This window comes from Cydia pomonella, chromosome 19, assembly GCF_033807575.1.
Source record: "Cydia pomonella isolate Wapato2018A chromosome 19, ilCydPomo1, whole genome shotgun sequence".
NCBI lineage: Eukaryota > Metazoa > Arthropoda > Insecta > Lepidoptera > Tortricidae > Cydia > Cydia pomonella.
Window position 1 is genome coordinate 564,432 of NC_084721.1, and position 12,125 is coordinate 576,556.

The 12,125-nt window shown below is 40.3% G+C and overlaps 1 protein-coding gene across 1 annotated transcript in view; it reads left to right on the top strand.

Moving 5' to 3' along the window:
* The window catches only part of LOC133528169 (serine/threonine-protein kinase D1), a 94,280-nt gene that overhangs the window by 67,519 nt on the left and 14,636 nt on the right, over positions 1–12,125 (top strand). Inside the window, 6 exon segments of the mRNA XM_061865431.1 lie at positions 3,378–3,526; positions 4,041–4,185; positions 5,384–5,527; positions 6,822–6,981; positions 11,042–11,186; positions 11,664–11,757. Coding sequence (XP_061721415.1) covers positions 3,404–3,526; positions 4,041–4,185; positions 5,384–5,527; positions 6,822–6,981; positions 11,042–11,186; positions 11,664–11,757 — 811 coding nt within the window. The 5' untranslated portion in view covers positions 3,378–3,403.

Consider the following 12,125-nt stretch of genomic DNA (forward strand, 5'->3'; position numbering starts at 1 on the left):
TATCTACTGTTGAAACTGAATCACCTAGTAATATAGGTGCATAATTAAAAATATTTTCGCATATTACTAGGCACTAATATGCGAGTCTGTTTATCACAACACAGATTCTGACAATACTCTATCAAGTATATTTGGGCTGTATGTTTCTGTAAGTCAGTTGTGTGTAAAACATATAGTTTTAGACCTCGATCCCGCAACTCACGAGGAATCAAGTGTAAAGGTACCAATACCAAGTTGTGTGTTAATGATTACGATGAAAGATTAATTGATTTTTTTACGCCAATTTCTTAACATTCTTTCTTTCTTAGCATAATGAATTTCCTTAGGAAGTTGCCCATGAACATATGCGACTTTCGAGTTGTCACATGAGTTTTGTTTCTAAACACGCTAATGATTTTTACTATATGTAGGTTTAAACTTCGAATATGACGGAATCTCTGCATTTGATCGTTGCGCAACAACACGTGGAGATTTAAAACATACAACATGCACTCTCTTCGTCGATAATGAGTGATCTCAGCACGGCTAAACCGTGACCCGAGAGCTCAACGTACAGTCGACATCAAAGATATGTTTACACTTTTTCACCTTACTCCTTTGTAATTAGGCGAAAAATGTACACATATCTTTGACGTCGACTGTACACTGTTTACTGACCACCGGTGAACCTTATACTTTTGCAATAAGGCTTACGAATTGTCAATGATCAGTGCATGTTATCGCGGGTTATCCGCTATCCAGCGCAGGTCGCACATTCAAAACAGGTAAAGCGCAAAATACATCATTATATTTTCGAGTTATCAACGGAATGCGTGAGACATATGTGATCAAATACTTACACTAGACAATAAAGGAGTGCGTAGATCACGTAAATCATTTGTTGTGACAATTTCGACTAATAGTCTACGGACAAATGGAGATATGGCGTCATCATTGTGTTTACCTATGTGTAGTAAGTATAAGTAGTTAATTCTTCTTCTCGTGTGGATGGTTTCGAGTTTCATGTTAAGCGGGACCAGAAGGTAGCGACGCTTATCGCCCTGTCTGTCGCGTCTCGTAGATCTTCCTCGGAATAAGTGTCTGAGTTCGCTGGGCAGGACAGCATGATGTCTGTGGAGCCTTTCCACATGCACACACGCCCCACCTTACAAAATTCTTGCTGCGGCCAACCTGGGAACGTAGTCTATTTCATTCCAAATCAGCCACAGCCACGACTGTTTATATCCAGCCAGGAGCGTTTGTGCGGAACGGTCGTGGTCAGCGCGAGTACTTTGCTTACCGCAGTTCACCGCATAAAGCTCTTTCGGCTCTGTAGTTAATGAAAATTGTTATAGTTTACTTTAAAACTCTATAGTCTATATTTAGGCGTTTGCATTGATTTAGACTCTTTTTTTTCTATTTTACAAATTCTACACGCGTTTCATTTAACGCATGGGCGCTGTCTGCATCGATCGCCAAAAAATATATAAGCTCGGTTTTGTCAAACGATCATCAGGGGGTTTTTTCTTTTGGACTATTGTTGTCAGGTTTTTTACGAAGAAAACATTGTCAATCGAATCGAAACAAACGTCGTCAGAGGTGGAGTTTTCTGATTAGTTCTTGTTTGTTTTTTGACGTGTGACACAGTCATCAATGTCTCATAAGATAGTTACTTCACTTCTATTTTCGGAGTAATTACACCGGAAAGAGAAGTAAAGTAACCGATATTTATCCGAAGGCCACGAAAAAATCTCTGAGTGACATCGCTGCCAGCGTCAGCATCGAGCGAATACGCTTGGAGCGTTTTCGTATTTTCGTATGTAGTATCGGTTACTTCACTTTTATTCGTATTATTTATCGGTAGAATGGTTAACGTCAACTTCTAAAAATAGTAGTAATACTACATTAACTTACTACAGTTACTACTTAGGCCAATCAAATTAGATCCATAAAAAGCATTTTGAGGAATTAATTCCCAGCAAGTTGGAAATCGTTTTAATGCCATTTTGGTCCTAAATGCGTGTAATCCAAATGTGCTTAATCCCAGGTGTGCATAAATGTTGGGAGCTTTACTTACTTTTACTCTGTTGTCTCAGCTACCCAAAATGAGATTTGGCCTCCGACAAAAGACAGCGCCACCTTTCTCGGTCCTGTGCGACTTCTCGCCAGTTGTTGACTCGAAGTTCGCGCAGATCCGCCTCCACCATATCGCTCCAGCGATACCTGGGGCGTCCCTCCTGCTAAGCAACCCAGGTACGCTCTTTTTACGTTCCGATCTTCATACATTCTCTCAAGGCGGCCCAACCAACGGAGTCTGTGGGCTTTACTTTCTGCCATGATGTTAGGTTCAGCCACTAGGTCTTCAATCTCATGGTTCTTAAGGACTGTCCAGCTTCCATCCGGTCTGCGTTTGGGGCTCCGTATCTTACGGAGGATCTTGCTCTCGGCCACTAGCAGCATGTTTTCTTCCTTGAGTGTTAGTGTCCATGCTTCGCATCCGTAGGTTAGGATTGGGCGAATCACGGTCCTAGTGCTTCTGCTTAGAAGCTTGGACACTAACACCTTATGAAGGGCTGCGCTGCATCGCAATGTAGTCTGAATCCTAATCTTTATGTCCTCGTCACGATTGTTGGTATCAGTGACGGTGCAGCCTATTTTTTTTAAATTTTGACACGCCTTTGTACACTATATCTCCTACATTTAGGTTTTGGGGTGGAACACGGGTTGGGTTAGGAGCTTTAGGAGATACATTTTTCCTTGGATTGCCAAACCACTTGATGTAGAAGGGACCCACCATCAATTATAAAATGCACTACCAGCAAGGTTCGGATTAGTAACATGATCATACCAAAAATAAATAAATTTAAAATGGCGGCCATTTTTTACAACTTTGACTACGAATTCGTATTAAGGTACCTTTCGGGTCCTGAGATATCAATTTTTATCATGATTAGAACAAATTTTCCGTCGGACGTACCATTGTCGGTCTAGAAGCAATAACTTAAAAAGAGCAAAAATATATGCATACATCCTAGGATTAACAACTAAGGACGTGCTTCTTACGTCTCGCCGACGACGACACAACGTGACGTGTGACGACGTGGACGTGAGTTTCTTGCCGGTCCTTATTGGGATACTCTCCTCCAATTGAGGGGGGATTTAAATCTTCTCGGGTCAGAGGTGTAGGGTTAGAGCCGGTGTAGCTTTATGTGACGTTCATAAGCGCATTGTAATATGCCTACTAGAATAATAAAATATCTTATCTTTATCTTTATGAAATACCTATAGAAGAAAGAAAGAAGAAAATACATTGATTTGAAATTCGAATGAATAACTTCAAAGTTCATTGTCAAACTGTTTTCGTACATGTATCTAACTAGTATTCTCTTTGTCGACAGAGTAGCTCGGGACGCTCGCGGTCGGGATGGAGGACGAGGTGACGTTCCTGTTCCAGCTGGGCGTGCTGCGCGACGCCGTTACCGCGCCCGCGCACGCGCTCACGCTCGCGCACCTCAAGGAGCTGGCCGTCAAGTTCGTGCACGAGAAGGTACGTAGCTGTCCCTGCTAGCCGTGCTGTGCGACACCGTGGCCGCGACCGCGCACACACTCACGCTCGCAGACCTCAAGGAGCTGGCCGTCAAATTCGTGCACGAGAAGGTACGTAGCTGTCCCTGCTGGGCGTGCAACGGGACTCCGTCACGGTTACTTTGCCGGTAATCTATGTCTATTGTGTGAAAGCTGGTGAGGCTAAAGGTTCCTGACCCTTGGCGAGATCTATTTTAAAATTACAGTCTAGAATCTGACGGATTGAAGTACGGAAGATGTTTTTATTACCTTTACCACATTAACCTTTGTCTTTGACATTTACCTTTGCAACATTGACATTGTGCATCAGGTCTGTTAGGCTGCTTTTTCACCGAACTGCGCTATATTCAGATGGAAAAGCCGTCTCCGATTAAAACTATTAGCTAACTCTGTGCACTCTCATCTCTCATCTGAGACCGCTGCGACTGCTGCGATAATAGCAAAAAGCATTTATAATATTTGTTTATTTTCGTCAGATACCGGACAACGGACTAAACCGGCTGAGCGAGCGCATCCTACTGTTCCGACACGACTACTGCTCGCCCAACGTGCTGCAGCTCATCAACGCGGCCTCCGACGTGTCGGACGAGACGCTCGTCGAGATCGTGCTCACCGCCAACCGTGAGTATACCCGAATAATACCGGATGACAACCGTACGACTATTTAATTACTTAACATATTTCTTTTCTCATCGCCGATGAGATGTCATCCCCTGTCCGATGAGTCATCGGACAGGGGATGACACTGTTGCATTCACAGACAGACAACAGTTGTTTCAACTGCCTGTGGTTAGCAACTATCACCGTGAAAGTAATAAGAATTATTTTATAAATCAAATTATTAATAAAACTAGCATTTATCAGTTATCACATGGACACTAAAAAATATATGGAAATGAAAAAAAACTACAAGACAGTTTCAAAATTATTATTTTTAACTTCCTAAAAAAGAAAAAAAATATACCATTCGATTCTTAAATTTTGTTTAAAATACATAGATTGTATTGCAAGTGTGTAGGTATATATAGGGACCGTGCGCGTTGGAGGGTCTGCCATCTTGTGGTCTGAATCGGAACCATAAACAGGCACATTTACACGTCAAGTGTTTTCTTGTGCATAGTTGGTTCTGCCATCTTGTGGGCTCCATCGGAACAAAAAACATCACATTTACGCCTCGCGTCCTTTGGTTCATGCACGCTCCCTATACAATATTTTACCGTAAAATCACAATTTTCTTGTTTTCGACACTTCAAGACGGCTTGTCAGTGATCGTAACGTCACGATCACTTGCCGTTTTGTTAGGGGCATTTTGTGAGTACGTGGAATACTATTACTATTGTCCAACGTTGATTGTAATTTCTGACTTTTATTGCTTTAATACAATAAAAGGTCTCATACAAGTTCGGAGCGACGTTCAATAGAAATGAGAAATACTCGTAGTAAACAAATATGACAAATTTGTTAGCATTTGACGTATAACCTAAAATTTTACGATAGTTGTTTTCATTGAATTAATAATACCTAATTGACATATATATTATATATCCATAATGTATATTGTTATTGTAAATAAATTAATATTAAATACATATATTTAACAAATATATATATATTATTGAAGTCTATAGAACTCCACTTTAATTGGATATTAAATTGGATCCCCAAAACAAACCGGATCGACTGATACCATTAATAATTCATATTTATATTCTCAGTGTTAAAATTATGCTCAATTAACCGTAAATAATGTAATCCTTTACGTCTCGTGGTCCTAGCTTTTCAACATAATAATGAATTTGTTATATGTTTGTATGTGCAGCTCTGCTATGTGGCAGTGAATCCGACGCCGCGCCGGCGCCGCTGCCGCACATGCTGTCCGTCCACTCGTACAAGTCGCCCACTTTTTGCGACTTCTGCGGAGAGATGCTCTTTGGATTGGTGCGCCAAGGGCTGAAGTGTGAAGGTAAATAGCAATTCACTTTATTGGCACAGTGTAATAAGACGTATTTATGGGCAGTTAACTGTCTTGTTTCTATAAATTATCGTTTTTTACATTCCATTATGTATGGGCGCTCCCACCTGTGTGTGGCGTCATTGGAGAACAAATATTTATACTTCTCCAGCGCTGCAACCTGTCAATTAAATGACTGGCAGCAATATTAAAACCTAAGTATTAAATGTGTAACATTTTGGTATACCATAATAAATCTTTTTGCTGGAAGTGGTTTCGCAATAACAAACACGATTCTACCAGAGCAGCAGAGTCACATCGCTTTTTCTGCAATAATATCGAAGTAAGCCCCATTTACACGGTGCGAGAACTCGCATGCAATATTACATATATAAATTGCTAACTATGTAGAGTGAATTCAGTCGACGACCAAATACCGCTGCACACAGCGATAAGACCGCCTGTTGCGACCATTATTTATATTGTAAATCTTGTTTGAGTTTATTTTGTATGTGATGCAATAATAGTTATTTACGATACAAGTGCGAAAAATGGGAAATTCGTAACGAGTGGCGATAAATTAAAACACGAGTTGCGAATTTCGCACATGTATCGTACAACGTTTTACAGTACATACGACCCTTTAAATTTTCTTCATAGTTACATAATGTGCTAATTTACGTACCGCAAAGAATATTTAATTGGTTACTTACTTACCGCAATGTGTAACGAAAATCGCATGCTAGTTCTTGATCCCTCTAAAGCTTCAGTACATATACATCTTACGTGTACCATCAATGATTCGTTTAAGAGGTTGTCAACACCCAATGTCCTTGAAATTGATGTTACTTAAACAGTTTTTTAAGAGAGACTATTTGTTTTAGTCAAGTAAGAAAAATATATGTTCATATTAATTATATTTCAAAGACCGTGGTTGTACTCGATACACGATTGAACGAAATCGGCTCGATAGAAAATAATTGCAAAGATTGGTCTTAAAATCACAATTAAACGGTTTTATGTCTTTATCGTTTTGACTTATGGATCTGCAATTAAAATCACAATTTCAAAACACTTATATCTAAACCGCTGTTGAGTAAAATATTACACCAATAATCCACTTTTTTTTATTTAAATATGTTTCTTATTATTCCCTAGCCCAGGTCCAGTAACATGCGACAGTGCTATCTCATTTACTCCGATACAAAAAGACAGTGTGCGCGCTTTAGGTATTGACAGCCTCTTAAGAGCCTGTGAAACTTTAACATTTACATTTTTTATCGTAACTCGTACATTTCCATGTTAGGTTGCGGCCTGAACTACCACAAGCGCTGCGCCGTGAAGGTCCCGTCCAACTGCCCCGCGGCGCGGCGCGGCTCGGCGGCGCCGCGCTCGCCGTCGCGCGCCTCCACCGCCTCGCACGCGTCCAGCGCCACGCACGCCTCGCACGACGACTCGCTGGTAAGGCGCATCGCCGACCTGCTCACTATCAAGTCGGATGACAGCTGAGCGTGTGCCGTCCGGGCGGACTTCCGTCCCTGAGAGTTGTAGGGTACACCAGGTGCCATCCCATGACTTCAAAGTAAAAATAAATAGAGCTTTCCGCTAGAATGTCGCTTTCAAACTCTTTGACTTTTCTATGGATGCTCGGGAGCTAAACTTTTGATTTTACGCTGCCGATTTAACAAACCAAACCACTGCATATCAAAACACTAATATCTTAGCATGTTAGAAGTATTCAACGGGAAACATTCATAAGCAACATTCTTGTGGAATGTTCTCAATACGCCGATTAAGGTTAGGTGATAGGTATATACGAAATATCAACAAATGATGAAATGTATTTTTATAAAAGTATTTATATTTGGATGAATTTACAGTATTTACTCTCAGAATCCTCCTTAGTATAATAGAAGATTAAAAATCTGTTATATTCAAATTGTGTCTGTAACTGTTATAATTTCGGTATTTTGTCTGTAATTTTATTTGCATTTAATTAATTATTGTTATGTTTAAAAAAAATATGTAGGTACCTATTATACAACTTTATGATTTTACAGTTCGGTCATAGAGAAATAAGTAAGCATATAGAGTGCTCACTGCATACATCAGTTTTCTTACCAAAACGCTTAATATTTTCGTAGTCAAGATCTATCTTCAACTAGCGGATTTATCAGTACCGCTACTTGACACTAGATGTCACGAGTGTCGCGACTGACGAAAAGTGTATTGCTCAACAACAACAAGCAGAAGGAGTTGAAAATAGAGTTATAAGACTGATTGAAAATTGTTGAACGAAAATAATAAGCGTTTTGGAAAGAAAAGTGATGTATGGAGTGAGCACTCTATGCTTACTTATTTATCTATGGTTCGGTTAGAATTTTAGGATGTTTACATACACAGCATATATATAATTGTACGAATTATGAATACATTTCATAATCATGCTTGATGATATTCAGCATCACATATACTATAGAATAATAAGATATATTTAATTTCAAGAAAATACTAATTTATATTTTAGATCTGTTTTATCTACTTAATTCCGTCCATTCTTAATACTGAAAGTATTTTTTTTATCACTGTTTAATGTTAAGTTAAATTTAGTTTAATTTCGTTAGGTTTGAGACTAACATCACATTGGGTGGTGGGTAACTTGGGACACAAATATGTTTGTAATTAATTTTATTTTAATAAAGAACATTTTATTTTATTTACGTTTTGAGTTTTATTTCGACCACCCACGCTACCCATCATCCAAAGTAAACATATTAGATATATCTTAGGAAACCCGGCCTCGGCCACTGGAGGAGACCTTGATCATTTTATCTTTAGTAAATTTAATCTATTTCAGTTTATAAACATAATAGATACAAATATTAAACTTTTTACTGAGTTAGAAGCGTATTGTTACATGAATAGCTCTACAGATTTAAAAAAAAGGCGAATTGAACGAATTTTTAATGAAAGGATTCACACACACGGGGAGATAAAAAATCTTATTGGGCGTCCGCTAGCAGGCGCGTGCGCACGGCACGCGGGTGCTGTAGGGAAAATCGTGGCCGCGCCATTTAGCGTTGCTCATACTATTTTTCGTTAACCCGCGCCAGCTAGCGGACGCCCATGATGAGATTACAAACAAGCAGGTGTACTGATTTATGTTTCTTTGGATTTGGCATATCTACATGTTTCGCTTCTAAACGATTGTAGCGTCATCTCATCTACGTTAAGCTTTGCGCATTTAGTTTATCCTCAATGCGTAGACTGACAGGTTCATGTCTATATACGCCACTACTGTCGTGTCGTGTATGTCACCTCTCCTCGGTTCAATACCTTTATATCGCTGATAGCATGACACTGGACACACCAATATTGCATTTTAAATTAAGAATTCTTATCTTCATACTATTTTTTTCTGTGAGTGTTTCTATTCATTCGTTTCATTCACCTCTCTCCAAGGCTAAAATAAAACAAATTATTGTTTTCACATTACAGTTCAGAATAATTTGCCACTGCTATGGCTACTTTGATTGCTTGTTTTAATTCATCATTAACCTCAACATCGTTATTTTGTCTAGTAGCTCTATTATGTGGCAAGATAGGATGACAGATAAAGTTAATCATCGGCTATAGAATGTTTTATTTAAGTAATACAATACAATACAAATCATCTTAAGTAAGTACTCAGTTTGAAATATACTGTTAGGTACAGTTGATTTTCTGCCTTAACACAAACATAATACAGTTAATATTTTAAATTTGATTTATTAAGCTACCAAGTGTAGTTAGATTTTTAGGGTTTCCGAGTGTTACGTAAGAATTCTTCTTACAATTCGGACACTTTAATAAAATCTTTGTAAGTACATATCGTATACCTACAGAAGTAGCTCTAACTTTCATAAAATAAAAGATCACAAGAATCGGTCGGAATTGCGCAGCCCAACAAACTATTATTGGTCACTATTGCAGTATCAAATTCAACGAAACTAACAAAATGTTAAACACGGTCAAGCCAGTATAACAATCATATTACAGATAGCTTATGTCAAAGGAAGAAAGTACCTACACACCAGTTGAGGCTGAAAAGTATAACTTGTCAATAAATCAATTATATACAGTATTTGTTTCATAAGGTGTAGGATGGCAAACCAGTTTGTCAATACAAAAAGGCGCGAAATTCAATATTTAGGCGATCGACCTATTGATCGATCGATCGACGAGGGTGAATGAAAACATTCGCGGCCTGAATATTAAAAACAAAACAGAGGTTTTTTAATTTATTTTTATTTTTCTACATAGTCCCCGTAGAGTTGAATGCACTTGTTCCATCTGGATTCCAGAGCCATTACACAACTTTTGAAGAAGCTTTCCTCGAGACCTTCAAAATAGGCATCGACCTCAGCTTGGACCTCAGCGTTGCTTGAAAATCTCATACCACCCATATGTTTTTTTTTAAATTGGGGAACAGATGAAAGTCCGATGATGCTAAATGGGTGAATAGGGTGGGTGGGGCAATAATTCAAACCCACATTTGGCGATCTCCGCCATCGATTTTAGTGACATGTGACCACGTGCATTGTCCTGGTGGAAGATAACTTTCTTTGTCAACATTCCAGGTCTTTTTATCTTCAGAGCCTCGCGTAATCTGCGTAATAACTCGCAATAATAGTCGGAATTTATAGATTTACCTCTCTGGAGATAGTCAACCATTATTATTTCCTTTGCATCCCAGAAAACAAATGCCATGACTTTATTGGCCGACAAAATTGCTTTGGCTTTTTTGGGAGGCGGAGATCCAGGACGAACCCACTGCTTCGATTGCTGTTTGGTCTCTGGTGTATAGTGGTGGACCCACGTCTCGTCCATACTTATAAATCTGTCCAAAAAGTCTTGAGTATCGGCTTGATACAGGCGAGCGATTTTTTGTTCCACTGAAAGAAGCCTCGGGACCCATCTCACCAATAATCAATCAATATTTTGAGTTCTTTCATAAGAGATGCCTACGATGTCAGCTATTTCCCGCACCTTTAATCGTTCATTATCATTTCGCATATAATTGCCACATTGTCCGTGTTAGTCACCGTTGTTGGCCTCCCGGAACGAGGGTCATCTGCGATACTATCTCGTCCACGCTTGAATTCAGCTGCCCATTTTTTCACCATCGTATATGAAGGACAGAATTGCCCTAATGTACTTTGCATATCATCATAAATTTGCTTCGGTGTCAATCCTTTTTTATGCAGGTATTTAATCACTGCAAGCTGCTCTAATTTCTCCATTTTCACGATATCTACCGACACGTAACTTTAAATATGCCGTAAAATTGCTTTTAAATATAGACGCCAATTGAAATTTCGCGGGAAGACAGTTGAATAATGACAGTTCAAAATGGCGGCAGAAAAAAGAAAAAAGTTTTTTTTTTAATTGGCCAGGCCGCGACTTTTTAAATCAACCCTCGTAGCTTGGCAGAATTTATTTTTGACCAATTTGTCCGTGTAATTGCATTCAGCTGGGCAGCGCGAGCGGCAAGCGCAGCCGCTCCCCATCCCGCAGCTCCGCCACGTGGGGGCTGTCACTAGGGATACCGCACACGTTCGCCGTGCACTCCTACACGCGGCCCACTGTGTGCCGGCACTGCAAGCGCCTGCTGCGCGGCCTCTTCAAGCAGGTAATGAGCGGAAATAAGGAAACAGACGGGGTGGAGTAAAATGGAGGTGCACTTCCACCACGAGTTTCAGCTTTTGCCTTCCATTGCCGGTGGACTTTGCGGAGCGAGCAAGGTGGGAAATAAGATCGGAGTCCGTTCAAAATTAGCGTACGATGCCATGCCACAACGGACCCATTTTTACTCGCTCAGTCCGCTCCGCTGACTCGCTTGCGGTGGAAGTGCTCGTATGAAAATCAGTGTTGCGAGTTGAGCTGAGTCGGCACGGAATCCGCTCGACTCTGCGAGCTGCGACCACGTGACTCTTTTAATGCATTTCACCATTGCGAGGCAAGTGGACGCCGAACGGAGCCCCTTCCGCTCACAGTGGATGCTGGGGATTAGGTTTTATATCTGCTGTATCCTCAGCTGCTGCTGCTGAATCTAGATCCGCTTCCCGTCTTTTTTGCAGGCATTTCTTAACTACACGATTTATTATAGGGACTCCAGTGCCGTGACTGCCACTACAACGCGCACCGCAAGTGCTTGCCACACGTGCCCAAAGACTGCGGCGGCGAGATACGGGATTCACATGGTAATACGCCATTGTTTGTACTTATTATTTATGTACACTTGTACAGTGGGGTTCAAAAGTGCAAGGACAAGTTATGAATGAAATCATTCATAAATTGTCCATGCAAATTAGAACCGCGTTATCAAGTGAAATCTTAAATATATTGTAACGTCACCACGTATTATAAGTCGAGAATCTCTCAACATGTTTCACTTCGTACCGAGGAGCTTCATCGGGAGCACGCGTTGGCGGACCGACGCAGACTGTAACGTGTCGCTGAGTGAAATATGTGACATGATCTATGAAAAGGGACCTTATTGGCGCTTACGCCGCACTGCGTAGCGCGGCGTTGTTTATAATATGGGAGCATCGTTGATAATGGCGTAAGC